The 27670-nt window shown below is 44.6% G+C and overlaps 1 protein-coding gene across 1 annotated transcript; it reads left to right on the plus strand.

Annotated features, from left to right (window-relative positions):
* The first annotated feature begins 465 nt into the window (after positions 1-465).
* On the plus strand, positions 466-27670 carry CWC15 (CWC15 spliceosome associated protein homolog). Its single transcript, XM_054015619.1, has 7 exons — positions 466-575; positions 2272-2410; positions 4785-4897; positions 5707-5795; positions 6804-6914; positions 21732-21850; positions 27221-27670. The coding sequence occupies exons 2-7, from the start codon at positions 2280-2282 to the stop codon at positions 27348-27350; spliced, it is 693 nt and encodes a 230-aa protein (XP_053871594.1). The 5' UTR covers positions 466-575; positions 2272-2279; the 3' UTR covers positions 27351-27670.

Consider the following 27670-nt stretch of genomic DNA (forward strand, 5'->3'; position numbering starts at 1 on the left):
ACGAAGTTACCGGCGCCGCCCCAAGCTAAGCCGGACAAGCCCCCGGGAAAAGCACCGGCCGCAGGGGAGACGGGGCGAGGCGGGGCTCGATCTCCGGCTTCTTCAGCGGTGGGGCCACATTTTACCCGCGACGGGCTGGGCGCCCGGCTCCCCGCTCCCCGCGCCCATTCACGGACCCTGCCCCTCTTGGGCTGGGGCCTCAGACTCTCTGCGGCCCTGAGGGAGAAGCCGCCATCGTTAGCTAGGTACAGGGCTGCGGGCGACAATGGAACCCCAGCACCTACTCCCGGCGCAGAGCGAGGGAACTTCCGCCTCGGTAACCATCATGGCGGAGCAGCGCTCGCGCAGGCACGTAACGTGACTCCCCCGCAGAGACGGAGTAAGCCCCGCCTCTTCTGCCCTCTCTATGGTGCTTCCCCGAGCCGGTCCGTGCGTTGCGGCGTGTCTATGGTTTGCGCGCGGTGGCCTGTGGGAAGGCGGAGGAGTTATGGCCTAGGGGCTGGCCGCGCGCGCGTAGCTGGCCTGGGAGCGGAGCGGAGTGGGGCGGTGGCGCGGGGGGACCCGCTGTGTCTAAGGTAAGTCCTGACGTCGGGTGCTCCTGAGGGCGGGGGGGCCGGGAGAGGGGGCATGTCACGGGTGGGGGGAGCCATGTTGGGGGGCGGCTCTGGGGGAGGGGAGCCGTGTAGGGGCTCTGCTGACGGGGGCTGTGTGGCGGAGTGGGGGGTGTCATTAACGGAAGAGGGCGAGGGGTGCTGGAGAGGAAGGGGCGGGGGTTGACTTGGGGGAGCGGTGGGGGAGGGGGAGCAGGAGGGGGGGGCAGGGAAGGGTTATGCCGCTAGTGGAGACTTTAGCTTCAATGATGACATTTTACACAGTTCTTTTCATGCGGACGGTGTCATAAGTGAAGGTTAAACACCATTCCACGGTTAAAATAAAGTGCAATAGAAGGGTGTGGGGTTACTGCTAAAATCTAGCTCTGATATAACATTTTCTATCTACGCTCTTTACCAAGTATCAGAGGGGTAGCCGTGTTAGTCTGAATCTGTAAAAAAGTAACAGAGGGTCCTGTGGCACCTTTGAGACTAACAGAAGTACTGGGAGCATAAGCTTTCGTGGGTAAGAACCTCACTTCTCTTGCATCTGAAGAAGTGAGGTTCTTACCCACGAAAGCTTATGCTCCCAGTACTTCTGTTAGTCTCAAAGGTGCCACAGGACCCTCTGTTGCTCTTTACCAAGGAGGTCAGTATCATTATCCACATATTAGTGATGGGGAAGGTGAGGCACAGAAAAAGGCAGTGGCTTGCTTCAGGTGACCCAATAGGCCGGCTGGACCTCCTTAGTCCACTGCTCTAGCCACTGGGCCGTACTGCCTTCCAGGGAGAAAGAAGATACAGCACTCAAAAACTAATATTTACATGCACCAGGGCATGTTGGACAAATCAAGATAGGACTGTGATGCATACAAAGTTTTAGACACTTTTTATGAAAACACTTAAGCGTAATGTTCCTGCTTGTACAAATGTATATAGAGAGATTAAGAATTGTCTCTCTTTGATCACTTGATCATTGCCTGTTAGGTTCACTCCCTCTGGGACACCTGGCATTGGCCACTGTCGGTAGACAGGATACTGGGCTAGATGGACTTTTGGTCTGACCCGGTACGGCCTTTCTTATGTTCTTACAAATGTTTGGATAAGAGTTGAAATGAGATGGGAAGATCTAGAAAGGCAGATCTACAAAATAGGAAATGTAGAATAGAGAGCTTGCTCATGCCATTGATGATAGCCTTGTGTTGAGAGAAATGAAAGAAAGCTAGTAACAAAGATTTTCATATGTTATCAGTGTGTCTCATTTGAGATAAACAGTAACTTTTGACTAATTCCATTTATAGACATTAATTATAGATTAATTTGCATGTGTGATTTGACTCGTGATATTGACTCATTTTTGAAAAGGAAAAAATGGAAATGTATTGACTTTTTATAATACTTTGTCCTTCTTGAAAGGAGCTTCCTATGTATATAATAATCTCATGTCCTGTGTTTCTTTTCCCCCTCCCCTTCCTGACAGATTAATGAAAATCTGAATAGGTTATTCAGTTAAATAAAATGCGTCTTGGATGCAGCACTGTTTGCCAAGTTGTAGTTTACACTCTTTAACTGTAGCAAGAGCTGTGGTTGCTGCTATAATTCCATGAGTAATGTACTACTTCAGTTAATGTCTTTTACTATGACTAGTGGTAATTACCATATTTTGCATTTGATCTTGAAGTAATTAAGATGACAACAGCGGCTAGGCCAACATTTGAACCTGCAAGAGGAGGAAGAGGAAAAGGAGAAGGAGATTTAAGTCAGCTCTCCAAACAATATTCCAGCAGAGATCTTCCTTCTCATACTAAAATTAAATACAGGTAAAGGCCAGTTTCTTTTCTTGCACAACGTGGTGTACAGTGAATTATTCTCAGACTTGCACTGCTACTGAAAGAGAAATATTTACATGTTAAACACTGATAATGTACTTAGCACCATACAGGCCCAAAATAAAGGCATTGCACCTGCCACAGTGAGGGTGCAGTGATGGAAGGATAGAAGAGTTTCCAGTCTGAAGAGCAGACACTGAAAATAGGATGTTTTTGAAGTAATTATAGTATTTTCATATTTATTGTATTTACTTGTTTCTTGTGGGCACCACAACATAAATTAGTCTTTAGAAGGAGCCTGAATAAGAAAAAGGGTGAACTGTATTGACCAGAGCATTCTGTGCATAAGGGAAAAGATACAGGGTCATGTGAAGGAGGGAGGAGGAGGAGATGATGTCTCATTCATCATTATCCTAATCCTCACCAAGGCTGGTATTTGCAGAGCAAAGAAGCTGATGGGAGGCATGCTAAAAGATGGAATAAGAGATGTATGTAGGGGTGGGATTCTATAGGGCCTTACAAGCCAGGACAGAGGTTTGAAGTTGACACATTGGGCAAAAAGGAGCCTGTGGAGAAAGTCAAAGGTGGGGAATAATTAAGTCACATTGGGCAAGAAAGATCATTTTTATAATTGTGCTTTGGAAGAGTTGGGGGTGAGCAACATGGATGTCACATAGGCTACAGAAGAGGACGTTTTAGTAATCAGTGTGGGAAATAATTCATTCATCACATGATCTGTTTACAGTTAGGACAGAGGAGTGTTTGGATCTTCAATATGTTGTGGAGGAAGAAATGGCAAGTTTTGGATACTGTTTGAGATAGAAACTCAAAATTTAAAGAGTGTCAATTTGTAAAATAACAAAAATGTGCAGTGACGGGTCAGGGGAACTTAGACAAGTGTAATATCAACTACCTTTAACTGTTTTTTTTTTAAGAGATTAAATTTCAATCTCACTTCATTACATTTTGAAATGCTTTGTCCATCTCTCTTGCTGTGTGCAAGACTCATATAGGTGGTAAATGAAGCATGCTGGAAATATAACAAAACTGTACGCAAAATGCTGTCAAAAGCACAGTATAAAAATGGAGGTGTTTCTCTACTTTTTAGTTAACATTTTAGGTGTTTGTAAGAATATTATAGAAGACATTTTCAGACAAATATGTTTTTTAAAAGTTAATATTGTCCCTTGAAATAGAAGACAAGTAGGATGTGTCATACTGGTTTTCCACTTTCTCAGAGAAGTAGCAGTGGGGAAAATACATGCATAAGCACATACACTGAATATTTTAACAAATCTTCTGGGTGCTTTTTAATAATGTCTTCATTATGTCCCTGTTCTTTTACAGCTGATCTGAAGGATGGCTTTGTTAAATAGTACTGCATCCTTGAACCTTGTTGCAATGTTTTAGTCTCCCTTGTTCTGTTTTGAATTATATGTTGTATTTGGGGTTCTTGTGGTTGTATCAGCCACAAGCCACTCAGTTATGGGATCTGCAATTCCTGATTGTTATTTATACAGTAAGAAAATGAGCAAATTACTACACCATAAAAACAGACTTGTGCACACAGTATATTAATAGCTGCTTGAATCTGGGTTTCGTCCAGGCACTGTGTACACTTATTTCCAGAACAGAGGAGTGAAATGAATTATTGCTCACTTCATTCATTTTAGTTCTTTTAAAGTTTTCCACAGCAAATTCAACACTGCCTGAAAAAGGCTTGCATTAATGTGTGTCAAATATGAATGAGTTGTTGCTCTTGGCTGAGACCTCTTAAATATGCATAGTGTGTCTGTAATATTTTATTGAAGCTATTAATTCCATTTGCCCCCTCTTCCCACTTGCTTGTTCTTCTAGAATACAAGTTAGTGAATCATCTAATTTGCAGGTGGATAAACCATCTCTCTGCAAGGATAAACTATAGTCATCTGATACATCTATCTGGGATTAACTGAAAACACATTTTAATCTTGATCTTGGGATGTTATAACTGTCAGAGAATGTCGGCCAGAATGTCAGGTCCTGGTGAATGTTGGCTAGGACGTGATACACTACTAGGTGTCTTAGAAGTACCTAAGAGAAATGGATAGGGTCAGTCCCTATTTTTATAGAAATTCTGTGATGTCTTTAAAATCCATTTGGAAGCCACTGGAAACTGGATGAAGTTTTAATGTTACTGAAGGATGGGGGGATGCCCCTTGAGTAGTATTTCATCCTCCTTGTATAGCTCTGCAGAATCATTCTGACTTCTGGTAACTAGTTTGTCATTCCAGAACTTTCAGGCCCACGGGGGCAAATGCTACAAACTGGGAACTGTCTACTTCACCTTCCCTTTCTTACTTTTTTTTCTCATTGCCTATTCTAGACAGACCACTCAGGATGCCCCCGAGGAGGTGCGTAATCGTGACTTCAGAAGAGAACTGGAGGAGAGAGAACGAGTTGCTGTAAGAGAAAAGAACAGAGACAGACCAGCAAGAGGTGAAATGAAACTTCTACTAAACAGAAAATTACATCCTGTAATGAATCCATGCACTTCTGTCAGGATATCATGGGAATAGAATCCACAACCTACTTGAGCTAAAGGAAAACCTTTGTCACTAATAGTAAAACACGTATCATTTATGGGCCAGCCACTAAAGCATGACTGTTACAAATACGTTGCCAGTTCATGACAGTACTGAAGGAGCTTTTATTCTTGTACTGCTTGGAGGAAACCCATTATGTGGATTTTTTTAGCCTTGGCAAGACAAATAATGCATTACAAAATATGTGAGCTTGTTAGTGGATAATGAAGAATTCCTCTGAAATTAATATTTCAAATAACTCCTTGTGTTCTGTAGTGCTGATGTATGTGAAAATGTAGGCACTACTGATTGTGTGGATCATCTAAAATGTATCTAGATACTTAAACAACATTTGTGGTAAGAAAATGGGGACATTCAAACTCTGTGGGCTGCAAAAGCTGTCCTGATTAGGTCCAGACTGCCAATGTTTAGAAGCAGCCCATATGCAACACTCAGGATTCCTGTCTCCTTGGGATATGTGGAGTTGGCTCCCTTTCCTCTTCAAATAATGACATGAAGAAACTCTACAAAATGAACCTCTTGAGTTTTTGGGGTGCCAGTTCCACTGCCATGGGATGTCTCTGCAGGGGAGGTCAGTTCAGACATCAAGTCATTTGATTCCAGAAGTTAGATATTGCAGGATGAAGTTTGGTGATTCTGCTTTACTGTCGATCTTACTAACTTGTACAAATGTTCATACATTTTCCTTTTTTAACTTCTCAGAGCACACCACGTCCTCTTCGGTGTCTAAGAAACCTCGATTAGATCAGATTCCTGCAGCAAACCTTGATGCAGATGATCCACTCACAGATGTATGTATTTTCAGTTCTCCTCAAATCTCTTGCTTTTCCTTAGGGTACTCAATAGTGGTACATACTGCATTCACAGATCTGTTAAGGACCAGACCTCCAGATAATCGTTCCAGCACATCTGGTCTCTTTCTTTAACAAGTTACTGTATCTGGAGTTTGGTGGAATGTAGAATTGTTCAGAGGACCCTGCTTTCACACCCTAACAGCAGTTTGAAGAAATCACTTTTCACACACACCTGGCAGTAGCTAGGAAGCTAATGGAGAGGGGTAAAATAGAAGGCTCTGGGTGGTAGATAATGAGGATCTTCCTTCCAAAAGTTATTGGGAATGAAGTGGATTTAAATTTAATCAAAACCTAGGTAGCTAGAGTTTCTGATGCTGATGTTCCACACTCTTACTCTCATTATTTTGTAACAATATTAACATTTTGTGCTGTTCTGGGTGCATGTGGCACATTCAATAGCACAATATTAATTTTGCTTCTAAGTAGTATTTGGAAGTTCCATTCAAGGCCATCTTGTGCTAGTCACTATACACTCCTTTAGCAAAGAGACAGTTCCTGCTCCAAACAGTTTACAATTTTAGCATACAACTAGAGACAACTAATGAATTAAAATCAAACAAGGAGTGAGGGAGGTTGAGGTACAAGTGAAATGATTGTTTGGAGTCAGTAATTGTATCAGCATGCCAACTGCCTAGCCATTGGATGCAAGTAATGAATTACATAGTCTGGATAAGAACAAATGCATCCATTTGTGCCTTGCTTTTAATGTTCGAGGACAAAAGAATAATTTGTATTACTTGCTGTCATTGCAACCTCCAAAACACTTCAGGAACCCACTTCTTGCAAATTCTAGTCTGTCTTAGGCAGTCCTGGTTTTACAACGTTTGGGCAAAATATTTGGTTCTGTGTAATTTCTTTTTCCAGAGTAAATGTATACTTTTCACAATAGACAGCTGGTTTTATTAAATGGAATGAAGTAACCAACCCACCATTTCCTCCTGTTAGGAAGATGATGAAGATGAGGATTTTGATGAAGAGAGTGATGACGATACTGCAGCTCTTCTGGCTGAACTAGAAAAAATAAAAAAAGAGAGAGCTGAAGAACAGGCCCGAAAGGTAAAATCTCACCAGTTAAATGGGCTCTTTGCTTGAAAATTAATTTACAAAAAATGCAGTTCACAATATACTAGAAACCACACTGAAAGTGATAGAGTGTAGAACTATTAAAAACAAGTAAGAAGCACATTTTAATACTGCAGTAGCCCTTTAAAAGGACATTTACCAGGAATAAATTTCTTATTTAAATTTTTTTATGGGGGGAACTTAGTACTCCATTAAAGGGAAGTGCCAATGGCGGCAGTTAGAGCCAGGCATGGCATGGGGTACTGTGCAAACCAATGTACTTAATCCCTTAACAACCTTTCAGTTCCTATGCCAAGTGGTTCTTGGCTAAAGACTGCCAGTTTGCCAAACTATATTATGGGTTTGATAAGTACTTCTGGAGATTTGACTAAGGCCACTCAAGGTGAGTGAGGGAATATCTTTTCCTGGACCAATAAATAGGTCAGATATAGAGTGATCGCTTTGTGAACAGTGTTCACCCACAGGCAATGTGGTGTTTTTGTCTTATTTTCCTGGGTGAGTTCATTTGATAGTATAGTGATTGTCTGGTTTCACCCACATAGTTGCTATTGGGGCATTTTAGTGCACTGGATGAGGTATATCACGTTGTGATAGGCATGTGTAGGACCCATGGATCTTGAAAGGTGTGTTGTTGGGGATGTTGATCATTGTAGTAGTGGAGAGATGTCTGCAGGTTTTGTATCTGTTGTTCTGGCAGGATCTGGTTCCACTTTGAGTTGGTGCAGGGGTGGACAACCTGAGCCTGAGAAGGATCCAGAATTTACCAATGTACATTGCCAAAGAGCCACAGTAATATGTCAGCAACCCCCCATCAGCCCCTCTCCTTCCTCCCCCCCCCGCACCTCCCACCCACCGGCAGCCCTTCTGACCTCCCAATCGGCTGTTTCATGGCGTGCAGGAGGCTCTGGGGGGAGGGGGGATGGAGGGAGCAAGGGCATGGCAGGCTTAGGGGAGGGGACGGGAAGGGGTGGAATGGGGGCAGGGCCCGTGGCAGAGTCAGGGGTTGAGCAGTGAGCAACCCCCGGCACATTGGAAAGTTGGTGCCTGTAGCTCCAGCCCCGGAGTCGGTGCCTATACAAGGAGCCGCATATTAACTTCTGAAGAGCTGCACGTGGCTTCGGAGCCACAGGTTGGCCACCCCATGGTTGGTGTATTCTGGTCTGTGGGGAGTTGCTTCTGATGCTGAGCTTGGAGAGATTGGTCAGTTGAAGGCCAAAGGAGGGGGTTCAGGAAAGATTTACTTCAGGAGAGAGTCCCCATCAAGTATGGAGGTGGTTGTTTGATGATACCCCAGTGTGGGGTGGTAGGTGACAAGGGATGTGTTTCTGTTTTGAAGCAGGTTCTCTCGAGGTGTTTGGGTGGCCCATTCCATTGTGTGATCTACTTCTCTGGTGAAGTGTCTTTGTTTAGTGAAGGCAGTTTTGAGTGTATTAAGGTCTAGATCCCGGACTTTCTTCTTAGAGCATATTCTATGGTATCTTAGTGCCTGGCTGTAAATAACAGATTTCAGGTAACAGAACTTGGTCCAATAAAAGATATTACTTCACCCACCTTCTCTCTCTAGTACCATGGGACCAACCTGGATACAATACAACTCTATAAGGCTACTTAGTGCAGTTTCATTTGAACTTAGAGTTGGCATAGCTGGCTTCTCTGCCACCCTCATCATCAGCCCCTGGTGTAAGGGATGGGGAAGAGGTATGACTGGAATGCAATGTGTTCAGTAATCTCTGGCTGCCAAACATATCTCTGGGGGGGTCATTGTCCACTGGGGTACTCTAGAACAGCCTATTATGGCACAGCCAATTTAGAATCAGCCAGAATTGGGGACCTGCCAGAAAGTCCTTTGTGGCCTTTCTTCTCACTGGATACAGCTGAGACTCTAGCCTCTAGTGTTGATAGCACAGGAAACTATTTTCAAGCTTATGTAGGGTATTATAAACAGGGAAATGAGAAATGCAAATCTGTTAGTTTATGGTGCCTCTCATCTACTTTACCTATGCTCGTGCAATGCCACCTTTCAGTTGCGTACCATTGGTCATGGTTGTCCAGAAGTTTGGAATGGTGTCCCAAATTCTGTGCTTAACAGAATTTAAAGATGTGGTGTTAGAATGTTTTACGTTTTGAAGGTCTGGTATAAACAAGGCACTGTAATCTTCAATTTGATCAGTTTTGCACATGCTGAAGCCTAGGCTGCCCCCCAAGCTTTAACTCAACTAGCTTTGCATGTTACAGTAGGGATGCTCAACCTACAGCCCACGGGCTGTACATGGCCCACCAGAGCATTTCATAAGGCCCGCGGCAATATAAACAATATACTAATGGCCAATTTCTTTTATCGTGAAAGTTGAAGGGGTGAATCAGCCCTGGTTAGATTTGGAGCTGTGGTTCTACTATTGATATTCCAAATACCTGCTGCTGAGCCTACCAAACTAGTCCATTTTTAAAATTAAAAATGTACTTGAAAGTGTCTTTCTCGTACCTCTGTGCCTAGGATTTGCAGCATGTACCATATGTAATGATAGCCCGTAATCTGAAACTATGCTCTGCAGTAGTAACTTGGCCTAGCAGGACTTATTTAACAGCCTGGCAGCCTTACCTCAGAATTGTCCTGCTTTAAAACTTATTTAAACACAGTGAGTTCAGTGTATCTGTTTTCGCAGTAGTATGAAGAGACTGCTGTTTCTGTGATCCTAGAAAAGGCTCTTCTTGCAAGGAAAACTTATAATTTCAATTGGACTGAAAGTTTGAATTATAATTCTGTCTATTAAATAGTTTAGTTTGTTCACACTGATCTACAGATGGCTTTGCATTGGGAATGTAATGGTTTGGAATTGCTGTGCATAGAAGTGTATTTCTTGATTTATATTAAATATACAAATATGGGCGTGTGGGAATTAAATTTCTGAAGGTACATTTAATGTTCCACTAGAGGGCACTTGAAGCTGTGAAGTATATAGCACAACATTCATCTGGCTTTTGCTGTCCTTTTTTTTTTAACTGTTAATATTCTTTATCCTCGTTGTAATCCTCTTTTTGAGAATAAGTCAGTGTGTAACAATTCACGTATAGACAGTGACCTAAAATGAATCGGTGTTTCCTCCTAAGAAGAAATGCTAAGTAAGTATTATTGGATCTGGTGGTACATGTTATCACACACTTGCTATATATTTTAGTGGGAAGGAGATGTCTGTTCTTTGCTACTGTCTCTCAGCCAGTGGCTGAAAATTATTATATATGTAGGCATAAAAGCATTTTTAAGTAAATATTGATGACTTCAGAGTACTTTGAAAAAAAAAATTTATAGCACTAGCCTGAAAATTAAGTCCATACTAATCAAAATTGTATATAAAAGACATGATTTGCAGAATATTACGAAATAATATAAATTGAGATAATTTAAATATGGTTCCCTCTTACTGTCATTGGAGGCACAGAAAGCCTGTTAGTGAGATCAAGTTAAGGAGCTTCATTATGATGGCAACAATAAAGATAAACATCTCTGTAGATTGCTAAATTTAAAAACAAAAAAAACACATTCCCCATCCAAGTGTTCTCCTATCCTTCGGCACTTAGGATGGATTAAATGGAAAGCTTGCAAAAGATCAGGAAAAGGTAAAGTAGCCATTTTAATTTAAGAGGAAGCAGAAGTAAGGGATTTGGAGTCCAGAAATCTCTAGGATGGATCATCTTGTTTTGCTAAAAGAAGTGGACAAAGGGGAGTGAAAACTTTGTTTTTGCACCTACCACATTGGTTCATGGAGAGGGTTTGCTTTCCTCTCCAACCCCGAATTAGCTGCATGCCCTCTTCACTGGCTTAGCTCCCATTGGCTTATTCCCTCACTTCCCGGCAGCATTTGGAGTCACTGCTGCCCTCTAGGCCATCCACTGAAACAGTGGGTTTCCTGCTATGGAAGTGAGCTTCATGAGAAGAAATTCAGCCCCAGGCTGTAGTGTACTCTCCTGTGGAAACTGGGGGGGCCTATGAGTGGACAACTGACTCCCTACATCCAGCCCTGGCCCCACACATGGAGGGACTGCCCACTCCCCATCCATAATTCACCAAGTCTCCCCTGCCCCCCAGGTGGATCCCAACCTCAGAGATTGCTTCCAAAGTGTCTTGAGAAGAGGACGATGACACTTCCATAAAAGTGACTGACCTGCCCACCACTTCTGCACAGGAGTAAGATTATTCTTATGAGCATTGATCTCGATGCACAGGGTAGCTGCTGCATCAATTTCCCACCTGTAAAAGGATATTTCCTTACCTCAGGGGAGCTGACATTTTATGATTATGGTTGTGAAGGACTTTGCATGTCAGGAGTACCTGACATCTTCCAAACTATCAAAATGTTTTACAAACCGTAGTCCAATGCTGCAAACTTCATGGATGTGAGTCATTCCACTGTCTGCAGTGTGATGACACATGTGAGTAGTTAGTTACTTGCATGCATGATTGACTCCTGGAGGAATTCTGCACCAAAAAATTAAAATTTCTGCGCAGAATATTTTAAAATTCTGCAAAATTCTGCATATTTTATTTGTCAAAATAACAATATAATCATACCAGTTTCAATTATTTTTGGTCATTTATTTCAAAATACCTGTCAGCAAGTATGTCTAGAAGATAAGATGATAAATAACAGTCAGCATGGATTTGTCCAGAACAAATTGTGTCAAATCAACCTAATAGCTTTCTTGGACAGGGTAACAAGCCTTGTGGATGGGGGGAAGTGGTAGACATGGTATATCTTGACTTTAGTAAAGCTTTTGATACTGTCTCACATGACCTTCTCATAAACAAACTAGGGAAATGCAATCTAGATGGAGCTATTATAAGGTGGGTGCAAAACTGGTTGGAAAACCATTCCCAAAGAGTAGTTATCAGTGGTTCACAGTCAAGCTGGAAGGGCATAACAAGTGGGGTCTCGCAGGGATCAGTTCTGGGTCCGGTTCTGTTCAATGTCTTCATCAATGATTTAGATAATGACATAGAGAGTACACTTATAAAGTTTTTGGACGATACCAAGCTGCGAGGGGTTGCCAGTGCTTTGGAGGATAGGATCAAAATTCAAAATGTTCTGGACAAACTGGAGAATGGTCTGAAGTAAAAGGACTCTACTTAGGAAGGAACAATCAGTTGTACACATATAAAATGGGAAATGACTGCCTAGGAAGGAGTACTGTGGAAAGGGATCTGGGGGTCATAGTGGACCACAAGCTAAACATGAGTCAACAGTGTAACGCTGTTGCAAAAAAAAGCGAACATCATTCTGGGATGTATTAGCGGGAGTATTGTAAGCAAGACACGAGAAGTATTTCTTCCACTCTACTCCGTGCTGATTAGGCCTCAACTGGAGTATTGTGTCCAGTTCTGAGTGCCTCATTTCAGGAAAGATGTGGAGAAATTGGAGAAGATCCAGAGAAGAGCAACAAAAATGATTAAAGGTCTAGAAAACATGACCTATGGGGGAAGATTGAAAAATTGGATTTGTTTAGTCTGGAGAAGAGAAGGCTGAGAGGGGACATAAGTTTTCAAGTATGTAAAAGGTTGTTACAAGGAGGAGGGAGGAAAAATTGTTGTTCTTAACCTCTGAGGATAAATTACAGCAAGGGCGCTTTAGGTTGGACATTAGGAAAAACTTCCCAATTGTCAGGGTGGTTAAGCACTGGAATAAATTGCCTAGGGAGGTGATGGAATCTCCATCATTGAGGATTTTTAAGAGCAGGTTTGGACAAACACCTGTCAGGGATGGTCAGAGGTGGGCAAACTACGGCCCGCGGAACCCTCCTGCCTGGCCCCTGAGCTCCTGGCCCGAGAGGCTGGAGATATACCAATCTCATAGAACTGGAAGGGACCCTGAAAGGTCATCGAGTCCAGCCCCCTGCCTTCACTAGCAAAACCAAGTACTGATTTTGCCCCAGATCCCCTAAGTGGCCCCCTCAAGGATTGAACTCACAACCCTGGGTTTAACAGGCCAGTGCGCAAACCACTGAGCTATTCTCCCCCCCCACCCCCTCAGTCTTTGTACTGACACATAAGAAGAGCAATATGGATTTTGGAGCAATCTCTGAGCTGCTTATTCCTGGGCCTGATCATATCCCAGAGGTGTGAAGCTGAGACAGCTAAGATTCTGTTTGGGTCTTTTTGATTTGAAACAACCCACACTCAAATGCCTGGAGAGTTGTAACGTTCAGACAGGGAGTGGGTAGGGGAAGATTAATATGGAAAATTCTAAAACTCAGTGAAAACCTTTTTTGGCTGTAGGAGAGGGGACTCTGCAGCTTGGGCTGAAATGTATAACTAAGGGTAGAGAAGGCATAATTCATTGTGGTACTTAAAATGTCAATTTTTTTAACGTCATGGTTCCAGAACATTAAATACAGTAGGTGATTTTTACAAAATGTGCCTGTGTGGGAGGACATAGCCAAGTAAAACAATATAAAATCTACAAGCCCCATCTTTAAAACTAGCCTGCATCTTAAAGCTGTTCAAATACATTTAAATGTCATCCAACCTAGAACAACTTCTGAGCCATTGAGTGCCATAAATTGATTACTGCCAACTTATTACTACTAGTTCTACTCTGCAAACTGACTAAAATTGGCATTGCCTTTCAACAGATCTGCTCCCTGTTTGTATTCAGAGTCTTGACTGTTGATTTTTAGTGACCAAAATAAGCTTGAAAAGTTTGTTATTCCTGTTAGCTTTGCTGTCCGTGCAGGGCAAAAAGTGAGCAAACTGTTGCGAGTCAGCAGCATTGCTAAGCTGCAAACACTAGGAAGAATTAGTAGGGGAAGCAAAAGTGGATGGGAACCTGGGAGGCAGTGACCATGAGATGGAAAGTTCAGGAACCTGACACAAGGAAGAAGAGCAGCAGAATATGGACCCTGGACTTCAGAAAAGCAGACTTTGACTCCCTCGGGGAACCAATGGGCAGGATCCCCTAGGAGAATAACGTGAAGGGGAAAGGAGTCCAGGAGAGATGGCTGTATTTTAAAGAATCCTTATTGAGGTTGCAGGAACAGACGATCCCGATGTGTAGAAAAATACTAAATATGGCAGACGACCAGCTTGCCTTAACAGTGAAATCCTTGCTGATCTTAAACACAAAAAAGAAGCTTACAAGAAGTGGAAGATTGGACAGATGACCAGGGAGGAGTATTAAAATATTGCTCAGGCATGCAGGAATGAAATCAGGAAGGCCAAATCACATTTGGAGTTGCAGCTAGCAAGGGATGTTAAGAGTAACAAGAAGGGTTTCTTCAGGTATGTTAGCAACAAGAAGAAAGTCAAGGAAAGTGTGGGCCCCTTACTGAATGAGGGAGGCAACCTAGTGACAGAGGATGTGGAAAAAGCTAATGTACTCAATGCTTTTTTTGCCTCTGTCTTCACGAACAAGGGCAGCTCCCAGACTACTGCACTGGGCAGCACAGTATGGGGAGGAGACGACCAGCGCTCTGTGGAGAAAGAAGTGCTTCAGGACTATTTAGAAAAGCTGGACGAGCACAAGTCTATGGGGCCATACGGGCTGCATCCGAGGGTGCTAAAGGAGTTGGCTGATGTGATTGCAGAGCCATTGGCTATTATCTTTGAAAACCCATGGCAATCGGGGGAGATCCCAGATGATTGGAAAAAGGCTAATGTAGTGCCCATCTTTTTAAAAGAAAGGAGGAGGATCCGGGGAACTACAGGCCAGTCAGCCTCACCTCAGTCCTTGGAAAAATCATGGAGGAGGTCCTCAAGGAATCAATTCTGAAGCACTTAGAGGAGAGGAAAGTGATCAGGAACAGTCAGCATGGATTCACCAAGGGCAAGTCATGCCTGACTAACCTAATTGCCTTCTATGACGAGATAACTGGCTCTGTAAATGAGGGGAAAGCAGTGGACGTGTTACTCCTGGATTTCAGCAAAGCTTTTGATATGGTCTCCCACAATATTCTTGCCAGCAAGTTAAAGAAGTATGGGTTGGATGAATGGACTATAAGGTGGATAGAAAGCTGGCTAGATCGTCGGGCTCGATCGTCGGGCTCAATGGGTAGTGATCAATGGCTCCGTGTCTAGTTGGCAGCTGGTATCAAGTGGAGTGCCCCAAGGGTCGGTCCTGGGGCCGGTTTTGTTCAATATCTTCATTAAGGATCTGGAGGATGGTGTGGATTGCACCCTCAGCAAGTTTGCAGATGACACTAAACTGGGAGGAGTGATAGATACGCTGGAAGGTAGGGATAAGATACAGAGGGACCTAGACAAATTAGAGGATTGGGCCAAAAGAAATCTGATGAGGTTCAACAAGGACAAGTGCAGAGTCCTGCACTTAGGACAGAAGAATTCCATGTACTGCTACAGACTAGGGACCGAATGGCTAGGCAGCAGTTCTGCAGTTCACAGTGGACGAGAAGCTGGATATTAGTCGACACTATGCCCTTGTTACCAAGAAGGCTAACGGCATTTTGAGCTGTATAAGTAGGGGCATTGCCAGCAGATCGAGGGATTTGATCATTCCCTTCTATTCGACATTGGTGAGGCCTCATCTGGAATACTGTGTCCACTTTTGGGCCCCACACTACAAGAAAGATGTGGAAAAATTGGAAAGAGTCCAGTGGAGGGCAACAAAAATTATTAGGGGGCTGGAACCCATGACTTATGAGGAGAGGCTGAGGGAACTGGGATTGTTTAGTCTGCAGACGAGAAGAATGAGGGGGGATTTGATAGCTGTTTTCAACTACCTGAAAGAAGATAAATCTAGACTGTTCTCAGTGGTAGCAGATGACAGAACAAGGAGTAATGGTCTCAAGTTGCAGTGGGGGAAGTTTAGGTTGGATATTAGGAAAACCTTTTTCACTAGGAGGGTGGTGAAGCACTGGAACGTGTTACCTAGTGAGGTGGTGGAATCTCCTTCCTTAGAGGTTTTTACGGTCAGGCTTGACAAAGCCCTGGCTAGGATGATTTAGTTGGGGAATGGTCCTGCTTTGAGCAGGGGGTTGGATTAGATGACCTCCTGAGGTCCCTTCCAACCCTGATATTCTATGACTCTGGGTAACGTAAATTACATTGTGGCTGGCTTTGCACAAATGAATTTCCCTAACTGCAGAGGGGCGATAGATGGGACGCCTATTCCAATTCTGGCACCAGCCCACCTAGCCTCAGAGTACGTTAATTGGAAGGGGTATTTCTCTATGGTTCTCCAGGCACTTGTGGATCGCCGTGTGCATTTCATTGTCATTAATGCATGCTGGTCAGGAAAGGCGCATCTATCAGAACACAGGCATGTTCAGGAAGTTGCAAGCCGGGACTTTCTTCCCAGACCAGAAGATCACTGTAGGGGAAGTTGAGATGCCCATTGTGATCATTGGAGACCCCGCTTACCCTTTAATGCCAGGGCTCATGAAACTCTATACAGGGAGCCTTGACAGCAGCAAGGAGCGGTTCAACAACAGTCTGAGTCGGTGCAGAATGACTGTGTAGTGTGCTTTTGGCTGTTTAAAGGGCCACTGGTGTTGTCTGTATGGGAAGCTGGACCAGGCCGATGACAACATCCCCATGGTTATATCCGTATGCTGTACCCTCCATAACATTTAGAATCAGCCAGAATTGGGGACCTCCATAACATTTGTGAAGGGAAGAGTGAAAGATTCACTCAGGCATGGACCACGAAGGTTCAACACATGGAGGCTGAATTTGAACAGCCAGAGAGCAGGACTATTAGAGGGGCCCAGCGCGGGGCTGCAAGGATTAGGGATGCCTTGAGGGAGCAATTTGAGGCTGAAAGCCACCAGTAATGTTTGGTGCCCTGCACGGTGGTTCCAATGTTAGTAGGAATCTGTGTTTGCTACGTATGATGCACTGACTTGCAGTGCCTGTTGCTTTCCTGGGCTACGGTATCTTTTACTTAATGCAATAATAAGTATTTTCAAAGCCAAAAAATTCATTTATTGAAAAGAAACACAACTGCTTGGGAAACAGGTCATGACACATCTGTGCTTTGTGGGCTGAGGGAAGGGGGTGGAGTGGGGTGGGGAATGGGACAATCACAGATTTGTGTATGTCCTGTTATCGTACTCCACCTTCCTGTCTGAGTGCTGCACTTCAGGATGGCTATAATGCATGGTGATGGGGGTTGAGTGAAATGAGTAAGGGTCGTAGTTTGCAGGGCTGGGTGGTGAAGCTACAGGTGTTGGAGGCAGCTGGTGGTGATAAGAACCCGGATGTTGGGGAAAGGGGGTTGGCAATGACATGGGGGCACAAGGGAAAAAGTTTTGGGACAAGGGTTGAAGGGAGGGGGGGAGCATGGAAGTGCTCCGCCTGCATTGCTATGAGCGCCTGTATCGAGTCCGTTTGGCGCTCCATGATGCTTAGCAGCTGCTCCGTGCTTTGGTGCCGGCGATCCGCATTCTACTGGCGAACCCTCCTTTCTCTCTCCCGCCATTCCTGCACTTTCTGATTTTCATTAAGGGACTGCTGCATGACTTCATGCAGCATGTCCTCTTTGCTTCTTCGCGGACACTTCCTGATTCTTTGGAGTCTTTCGGCCGTTGATAACAAGGATGGCTGGGATCTCAAGGTTGCATCTGTAAAGCCAAAATGCAACACTTAACAGAGGCAGCATTGTTCACACCAGACAGAGCAATGATTCGGCTGTACTTAAAGACAAGCACAGAAATTGCAGAAATTGCCCGTCCCAAAGCGAGCGCACATAACCCATAGGAGCCCCAAAATGGTGAGTAGGCACAGGTGCAAAGGGGACTGATTGTTTCACTGCCGTACTGTCCTCTGGGTTCTGTGCCTTGGTGAGAGCCAACAGCTGCAGGGGGCCCCTGTACTGAACACTGTACCCACATTTTCCATGGGATGAGTTCGTCCTGGAAGATCTCTCACTGCTGAGGGTGACCTGGGATGCAAGGGAGGGTCTTCTACTACAATGCGGCTTCTGCCCTGGCCCATATGCAGCTTGCCTGTGTGCAGCAATCGTCCCTCTGCCCCTCACGGCACAGTGGTCTGGACATGTTAGCCTTATTGGGACAAGGAGCACAGTAGCTCTGCCAAGGAACCTGCGCAAGCACATTGTCCAGCTTCTGCATGAGACCTTTGAAGAGATCACTGAGGCCGATTACCGCAATGTGAGAGAGCACATCAATGTCCTATTCCACATCTAGGCATGCATGCAGCCCTAACCCGCCTCACCCCCAGAGCCCACACCGAACAACTTCCTTCCCAAAATAAAAGCTGCTTACTGGGCACCTCCTCTGGTGTTTGTTCTTCCCCAAGCACCATCCACTGCGACTGGCTGCCTTCCTCCTGGCTTGAAAACAGCTCCTGGCTGCATACATCTAGGGATATGGCGGGCTGTCCCCCTCCTCCTCAGCACCCTTGCTCACGCTTTTCCTCATCCTCCTGCCTTGTTGAACTGGGCTCTGGTGGTCTTCGGAGTGGAGGTGGGGTCGCCCCCCAAGTAAGTATTGCATCCAGCCGTTTGTAGAAACGGCAGGTCGTGGGGGCAGCACCAGAGCAGCAGTTTGCCTTGCGCACTTTGCGATACGAATTCCACAGCTCCTTCACTTTAACCTGCACTGCAGTGCTTCCTGGTCATGGCCCCTTTCCATCATATCCTGTGATATCAGCCTGAAGGTATCGTAATTCCTACGGCTGGAGCACAGCTGGGACTGGACAGCTTCTTCTCCCCAAACACTGATGAGGTCCAGCACCTCGCCATTGCTCCAAACTGGGGATCACCTGGCACATGGAGGCATGGTCACCTGGAAAGATTCGCTGAGAGCACTACATGCCTTGCTGAGCAAACAGGAAGGGGATTTTCAAAATTCCCAGAGAATTTAAAGGGTGGGTCTGATGGTTGGTCACCTGAGGGAAGGGCAGTAGAGTTCAAAGTGATGACCAGAGTGGCTAGAACAAGCCTTGTGGGACGCTTCTGGAGGGCAATCAGAGTGCATTAATAGATCAGGGCATCCATACTGGTGCCATGGGGCTTCAGCCGGGACGGAGCAAGTGTTATGCTTCTTGTGGAGGTGGATTACCAGGAGCGCTCCAGCCGCAGAGTCCAGGCGCTCTACGTGCCTTGCCAGTGTGGACACATCATGAGTTAGGGTGCCCGGGGCTGATTTAATGAGCTCTAACTCGCAAGTGTAGCCAAGCCCTAAGAAAAATCATTTTTTTGTGTATTCTGAACTAAAGAGGTAAAATTTTGACCAGTGAGCTGGTCTATAAATTCTATATGCTGATAACTTCACAGTGTCCCAAAAGCAGTCCCCCAACCACACACGCTCTATTCTCTGCATGAAACAGGCTGGTGTACCTTAAGTGCATAGTAAAATTTATAGAAATCTTGCAAATTCTACATTAGAACTGCCTAACGTTTATAAGAATGATTTACTATTGTACTTATTAAGGCCTCTTGGGCCTCTTTTATAGAAATATTCCACTTATCTGTTCAATCCATAAACATGAAAAAGTAAAGTAGGTAGGACTTATTAATGCACTCTTTCACAGTGATTGAGTGCTTAAAGTTTGCGAACTCTGGTTAGCATCAGTGTAGTTTATAGTGCTGAAAATCTTAAATTCTACTATCAAGAAAAGCATTTCCTGTTCTGGGTCCCCGTAGTGCCCTGATCCATGAATTTTTTTGCAGTTTCAAAAGAAACACCAGTTATGATCCATATATCATAGTAGCCCTGGTTTTAGTCCATGTAGCAGTTCTATAGCATTGAATGCAATATTTTTTTAAACTGGACTGATTCCAGACCATACTTTAGCATGTAGAAGTATATGCTTATATTCAGTCATCCAAGTAAGAAAGCAGGCTTCTGCGACCCCCCCACCTCCTCGCTCCCCCCCGGTGTTTATATCAAAGAGTGAACCTGGTAACATGTTTGAAAGCTTCTGGAAAAAAATTGTTGATGCAGACAGAAATGTCGCACATAACTTGAAGTCTGGAATAGATTAAGTGACTGGATGTTAAGATAGCTCCTAAAAGTGGTTAGTGAAACCAGTTTTATGCCAGATACGGTTTCTCTGTTGGGGAGCAGGGTGAGGGGAGACCCTGGACAGCGAAACTCTTAAAATTTGGGTACCATGAGATTATTCAGTGTTGTACAGTATCGCAGAAGGAAATAGTAAGACTCAGTGATGGTAAAAGGCTGAGAGATCACTCAAGGTAGAAAACAATAGCTTGTTTTCAACAGCATGTAATACCTTCTGCTTATCTAATGAATATTGCTGAACGTTTTCTCATGTGAGGTTAAATAGAATTTAGAATGAAGAAAATCAGGTAGTTTGCTTATTAATACAAAAAATACATAACCTATAACATGTGCCAGTATTATGGGGTGCTAATTGTAAACTTTAGAACATCAAAGACTAGTAATGCAGGGTTCAGCTTTGCTAGATGACAGTAGATCAGGGGTCGGCAACCTACGGCACGCATGCCAAAGTTGGCACGCAAGCCGATTTTTTCCTGGTACACGAGGTGGGCTGAGCTGCTCAGCCCCGCCACCACTCTGGAGTTCCCACTGCCAGCTCCTGCGGGACCCGCCGCAGGTCCAACTCAGCACCTGCTGCTGGCCTGGGGGGAAGGAACCCCAGGCTGGCAGCGGGCTGAGACCCCGGCTGGCAGGAGCCGCCGGTGAAAACCCCAGAGCCGCGGCAGGCTGAGCTGCTCAGCCCGCCTCGCTCTGGAGTTCCCGCTGCTGGCTCCTGCCAGCCAGGGTCCCCGCGGGTCCAACTCAGTATCCGCTGCTGGCCTGGGGGGGAAGGAACCCCAGGCTGGCAGCGGGCTGAGACCCCGGCTGGCAGGAGCCACCGGTGAAAACCCCAGAGCCGCTCAGCCCGCCCTGCTCTGGAGTTCCCGCTGCCGGCTCCTGCCAGCCGAGGTCCCCGAGGGTCCAACTCAGCACCCGCTGCTGGCCTGGGGGGGAAAGAACCCCAGGCTGGCAGCGGGCTGAGACCCCGCTGGCAGGAGCCGGCAACCGAAACCCCAGAGCAGGGGTCGGGCTGAGCCGCTCAGCCCACCCCGCTCTGGAGTTTCCGCTGCCGGCTCCTGCCAGCCGGGGTCCCCGCGGGTCCAATTCAGCACCCGCTGCTGGCCTGGGGGGGAAGGAACCCCAGGCTGGCAGTGGGCTGAGACCTCAGCTGGCAGGAGCTGGGGACAGAAACCTCAGAGTGGCGGCAGGCCGAGCCAGTCGCTGCTCTGGGGTTCTGGCTGCTGGCCTCTTGCCAGCAGAGGTCTCTACCGTGCAGCTCCACTCACCTTGCTTCCGGTTAAAGGCTCTCTTGCAGACAGGGTCGAGGCCTCCAGCCCTGCTCAGGCCTACCAGCCACCTACTCCACTCACCTCAGCTTCCAATCTTGGTTTCCAGCCCTTGCTCAGCCTGCTTTCGGGCCTGGAGTCCCAGCAGGCCACCCTTTACATATAACAGTAGTTTGGTTATATATTATAGGCTTATAGAGAGATCTTCTAAAAAGCGTTAAAATGTATTACCGGCACGCAAAGCTTTAAATTAGAGTGTATAAATGAAGCTTCGGCACACCACTGCTGAAAGGTTGCCGACCCCTGCAGTAGATTAACAATGCTAAGCTTTTCAGAGTTTCTGCCTCACCCTTTCCTCTATTTTTCCACACACACACAACTGTTTTAAATCAGCTGGAAGGAATGACTGAGCTAGGAGTTGAAGCTGTCTGAGTGGGAGTTATCAGCAAAATGATCATTGTCTTCCTCTGTAAATGAGCTTGAAAAGATGACCAAAAACTAATAAATACGTGCATCTATTTCTCATTGTCAGGAGCAAGAGCAAAAGGCTGAAGAAGAGAGGATTCGAATGGAAAACATCCTGAGTGGCAACCCTTTACTAAATCTTACAGGCCCAGTGCAGCCTCAGGCAAACTTCAAAGTGAAGAGAAGGTACTATGCTCAATATACATTTGTCCCTTCCTGGAGCTCCAGCAGTCTGTAAAGCAGCTAAACTAGTATCACTGCCATTGATTTTATTTCTCCACTCAAGCCTTGCGTCAACAGTGTGACATGAAATTAAGGCATTGTAACGAGGATGGTAGTTTTGTGTTTTTTTCCAAAAAGACCACCCTGGTTCTTTTTGGGCAAAGAGAATTGCTTTGACAATTTAATTGCCTTGCGTTACCATCCATAGCACAATATGATTACAAGAGGCAATGTGGCGAGAGTTCATACGCAGACTCATTGTTACACTTTTCTAAACACATATATCTACTTTGGATCGTTAGCGTGAGTGACTAGTGAAATTTTTTGTGCTGGCACTTTTTTTTATGGTTTGTTTTCTATTGATTATAGTACAGTTTCTGTTAGGAAATATTCCGGGTAGTATTCCATTTAACTAAAATAGGGAATAGATGAGGGGTTTACGAGCTTCACTCAAAAGTAGGGACCTCTGAACATTCAGAGAACTTTCTACAGTTTTGACTGGACTTTCTCTTTCCTGTGCTGATTGGCTGTTTGCGCCAGCCCTCGCCCTCCCTCCGTCTCTTCACTTCAGTTTCACTCAACATCTTACCCTCTTCTTCCCTCTCTTGTCTCCTGTCCCGTCACTTTTCTTTCCATTTAGCTGATCCCCTCCTCATTAAACACATCTTTTTTTTTTTTTTTAATTGTAGAGCTAACATGCTGTTTGCCATCACATTGTTCACTCTGCTTGTGTATTGGTCTCATCCTGCGTCCATCCTATGACTGTCTTGTCTATTTCATTTGTAAGCTTTTTGAGGCAGGGATTGATTGCTGCTCTTCCTTTGTACAATGCCTAGAACAATGGAACCCTGTGATAAATGAAAGGAGGTGTAGCTCCCTTTGATAGACAGCCAGCCAGCCAGTTAGCTGTAAAATCCTTCTTGGTAGCTGTTCTCTGCTTGCTTACCTGTAACAAGCCCACAGGTTAAAGAAAAGGAGTGGGCACCTGACCAAAAGAGCCAATGGGAAGGCTAGAACTTTTTAAAATGGGAAAGAAACTTTCCCTTTGTCTGTTGTTCTCCGGAGAAGCAGAGGCAGAGCAGCGATGCTATAAGCAGGAATGCTGTGTAAGGTTTGATCCAGATATGATCATTTATCTTCCATACCTAGAAGATAGGGAATGTTTAGATAAATGTGATCAGGTTTATTCTTTATTTTGGCTTGCGGATCTCCTCGGTGCTAACCTCAGATGTTTTCATTTGCTTGTAACCTTTAAGCTGAACCCACAAGAAGCTAGTTTGGGTGCTTAATTTTTGGAATTGCTCTTTTAAAATCCAGCAAGTGCCTAAGTTCCAGATGTATTTTCTTTCTTTTTGTTTTAATAAATTTTTTTAAGAACAGGATTGGATTTTTGGTGTCCTAAGAGGTTTGTGCATGTTGTTTGATTAGCTGATAGTCACAGCTAATCTCCTTTGTTTTCTTTCTCAGCTCTTCCCTGGAGGGGGGGTGAAAGGGCTTGAGGATAACCCCACAGGGAGGAATTCCCAAGTGCTCCTTCCTGGGTTCAGAGGTTTTTTGTTTTTTTTTTTGCATTTGGATGAGGGCAGTGTTTACCAAGCCAAGGTCAGAGAGAAGCTGTAACCTTGGGAGTGTAATACAAGCCTGGAGTGGCAAGTAATAATTTTTAAAATCTTTGCGGCCCCACCCCCCCACCTTCTGCACTCAGAGTGACAGAGTGGAGATTCAGCCTTGACAAGCCCTATTTTCTTTAGTCCTTAAGCATTCCCTAATGAATAGGATTTAATAATAATGCTTTCATTTTTTACTGTTACTTAACACAGTAAAGACTTTAGGGTATAAGAGAGATAATGTGGGTGAGGTCGGGGCACCATTTCAGATGTTAATGGGGGGGGCAACTTTAACCATGATTCCAGGGGCTACATAGGCACCTGAAGATTCTAGGTGGGTTTTTTTGTTTTTGTTTGTTTTTTTGCAGATAACTTAGAAATTGGCTGACAGGAACACTGCATCTAATTCCTTTATAAAGAACGAAAATTAAATAAATACTAGACCCACTCAGCTCTAATATTAACATGTTCTGACATCTTGTGTCAAGTCACTTGTCTTAAGGGACACTGAATTTTAGTGTATATTCTTTGTTACTAACTCTTGAATACAACAATTAAAACAATTTGTAGAAAAATCTATATTGCTTTCTAGCACTTTTTTGCAGTTCACCAAGCTTGGAATAGATCCATTTAACTTCTGGAAACATCCTACTAGGGCAAGACCCTGTGAGTTTATACTGCACCTGCTTGGGGCTCTAGGGGTGTTACCCCACTACAAATAATAGACTAAAAACTGACTTTAAGTAGGCGTGAAACTGACACTTTCAAGTCACTTTCACAGTATTGCCAACCCCAAATGTTCAAAAATCATGAATCAGGCTCACCAAAAATCATGAGATTATGTAAAAATAATAGATTTGGTGTTCTTTTTATTTGTCTTCTGCTTTTTGAGCCTGAAGGTTTCTCCACAGCCATGAGGGCTAGGAACTTCATTTTTCTTTAAGAATTAAGGCTGAAATCATCACATACCCCTTGACTCCAGGGCCTCTGGCTTTAAGGAAAACAATAATTATCATGAGACTCATGACAAAATCATGATTGTTGGCAACACTGTTTTCACTTCTGTTTGAAGGCTAGTTACTTTCCAGAAGGCTGTTAAACATAACACTACAATGATTGAGTTGCATTTCTCACAGGAGAATACTTAAAATCAAACACCAAGAAAATTCCACATTTTAAAGTTGAGAAAAAAATTGATACTTCTGAGCATAGGCACCAACTTTTCCCTGCGCTGGTGGGTGCTCGACACCCCTCCCCCCCCGCCCCGACTCCACCCCTCCCCACATCCATTCCAGCCCCCTTCCCCAAAGTCTCCGGCCCTCCCTGCCCCTATTGTACCCCTTCCCCAAATCCCCACCCCGCCTCTTCCCCGCCTCCTCCCCTGAGCGCGCCGCGTTCCCGCTCCTCCCTCATCCCTCCTAGCGTTTGCTGCATGAAACAGCTGTTTTGCGGCAGCAAGCGCTGGGAGCGAGGGGGGAAAAGCGGGCACGCGGCGTGCTCAGGGGAGTAAGCGGAGCAGAGGCGGAGGTGAGCTGGGGCGGGAAGCTGCCGGTGGTGCAGAGCACCCATCAATTTTTCCCCGTGGGTGCTCCAGCCCCGGAGCACCCACGAGTCGGCGCCTATGCTTCTGAGGTATATCAAGGCCACTGCAAGCAGGAAAGGAAAATAAACAGCCACAGGAGCTCTGAGCACTCCTCCTCTTGAAAGGAAGTTGAAGGGTTAAATCTTCTGATCCGTAATCAAGTAAAACTTCTATTGCGATCAGCACCTCCACTCATAAATATTAATGTGCTCAATAACCATACACTTAATACTTAAATATCTGAGCCATCTTATCCAGGGCTACACATCTTATATGCATTAGCTTAGGGACTACATTTTCTGGCATATTCTAACCGGTGCTGAGCACACAGATTGTGCCCAATGAATAATACAAATCGTGACCATAATCGTCAACTTCATAGACTCTGGATGCAATTTCTGTTCTTGTGGAATTGGCCTGGATACATCTAAAACCCTAAGAATTTGAGGCATAAACACATCTGATACTCATATGACACTTTCTCATTCCTTCCTTTTTTCAAACTCAAAAAGCAAAAATGACAAAACAAAATGATTTTCAGATAAAATGTAAAACTGTACAGCAGCCATTTCTTAACAACCCAGCCTGGGGCAGAATCTGACTCCCCTTGGGGGTTAAGTGATCTTTCATCTGACTCTCATTGTCTCTTTCTCCATTGTTCCTGACCTCTGTGCTGCTTTTCATGCTGTCAACCATGACATCCTTCCCAACTGACTGGGACCGTTTGCTGGAGTCTCCTAGAACTGGTCTTGATTTTGCTCCCATCTATCAGAGTCCTCTCTCTTTCCCCCCCCCCCCATCCCCTTCCCCCAAGTGTGCAGCAGAGAGAGAGGGTGGTCTAGTGGATAAGGAGCTAGCCCTGAGAGACCTGGGTTCTACTTACCCTTTGGGCTTTCTGTATGACCTTAGGCCAGTGCCTTAGGGACAGAGTTCCAAAGCTTTTTAGGCTCCCAAAGATGGAGCTAGACATCTAGTGGTGTTTACAAAGCACCTAATCTTCTAGGTATGCATCCGAAGAAGTGGGCTGTAGTCCACGAAAGCTTATGCTCTAATAAATTTGTTAGTCTCTAAGGTGCCACAAGTACTCCTGTTCTTTTTGCTAATCTTCTAGGTGATTTGAAAATCCCACTAGGTGTCTAAACACCTTTGAAAATCTGGCCTTTGGTCTGTGTGTGCCTGTGCACCTCATCTGTACAATGAGGAGAACAGCACTGCTCTACCTCACCAAGAGGCTGTGAGGAGAAATAGGTTAGGCGTTGTGAGGTGCTCAAATACCATGGTGATGGGGCCACATAAGTACTACAAGTAGAGTGGGAACTTCTCTATACCACTGCTATCCCTTCCTTTGTTTTTGGCCCCTTCTTTTCACTTACGCCCCTCACATCTCTCTCTTTTCTGAATGTTATCTTGGGCTCAGAGGGCTTGGCAGTATTTCGAGTCCGCTGCCTTCTCTCTTCAATACCCTTCACTCTCTGCAGAGAGATTCTTGTTTTACAGACTCATTAATGACTTCCAGATCCTTAATTTAGTTACCAGCCCTTTCTTATCTTAATCACCCTGCCTCTGTAAACAAAATACTGACTGCCGCAGAGGCTTTGAGCAGCACCTTTCCTCTGCAGAACTCATGCTGTGCTGCAGTTAAGAGCTCCACCTGACAGCACACCACCTGTAGGAAACTGGGGGGAGGGGGGGGAAGCAGGAGCCCCTCCTCCCCTCCAAATGGTACCCCTGAGTGAAGTAATCTATTTTATTGGACCAACTGCTGTTGGTGAAAGAGAGAAGCTTTTGAGCTACACAGAGCTCTTCAGGAGCTCAAAAGCTTGTTTGTTTCATGAACAAAAGTTGGTTCAATAAAAGATATTACCTCATCCACCTTGTCTCTCTAATATCCTGGGACCAGTATGGATACAACAACACTGCAAAAAAAACATTAGGATACAGTTTGTATGAAAAACACACACACTAATTGTATTTTGGTTTTTTAAAATCAGTTCAGATGTGTGTGTTGAGAACAGTTTTTGTCTAAAAAGAAAGTGATCTTCTGAAATCTACAAAGTACTATTTAAACAAGTATTTAAGTTGCTCTGCCTTAATTTCATGTAGTAAATTTTAACCATATAGCTAAATATTTTGTTTTTCTTTCAGATGGGATGACGATGTTGTCTTCAAGAATTGTGCCAAGGGAATAGATGACATGAAAAAGGACAAAAGATTTGTAAATGATACTCTGCGATCTGAATTTCACAAAAAGTTCATGGAAAAATACATCAAGTAGTACAGTTTTATGTGCTCCATTGCTGAAAGACTCAAAGGGTCAAGGTGACTCCCCCTCTATGGTGTACCTCCTCCCCCCCAAAAAAAGAATAATGGCTGAAAATTGTATCCTGCCATGAATTTCCAAATGCTTTTCCAAGGTCATTGACAGCATTTTAATTGTCGCCTTGTATCTGGAGTGTTTTATCCTTTTCAGCATCATTTTTTGTTTTAACTAAACCTGTTTCTGTTTAATTCAGTGGATATGCATTTACTTTTAATGGCCTTCATGTAAATGTTGGAAGAGAGACTGGTTTGCAATAAATACTTTAATTGTCTAAA

Source organism: Malaclemys terrapin, chromosome 1 (genome assembly GCF_027887155.1).
Source record: "Malaclemys terrapin pileata isolate rMalTer1 chromosome 1, rMalTer1.hap1, whole genome shotgun sequence".
In the NCBI taxonomy this organism is placed as follows: domain Eukaryota; kingdom Metazoa; phylum Chordata; order Testudines; family Emydidae; genus Malaclemys; species Malaclemys terrapin.

What these genes read in the sequence shown, in the direction of transcription:
- CWC15 (XM_054015619.1), top strand. Translation starts at nt 2,280, where the DNA reads ATGACAACAGCGGCTAGGCCAACATTTGAACCTGCAAGAGGAGGAAGA. An exon ending in CATACTAAAATTAAATACAG is followed by an intron (nt 2,411 to 4,784) that starts GTAAAGGCCAGT and finishes TGCCTATTCTAG; the next exon opens with ACAGACCACTCAGGATGCCC. An exon ending in CTGAAGAACAGGCCCGAAAG is followed by an intron (nt 6,915 to 21,731) that starts GTAAAATCTCAC and finishes TCTCATTGTCAG; the next exon opens with GAGCAAGAGCAAAAGGCTGA.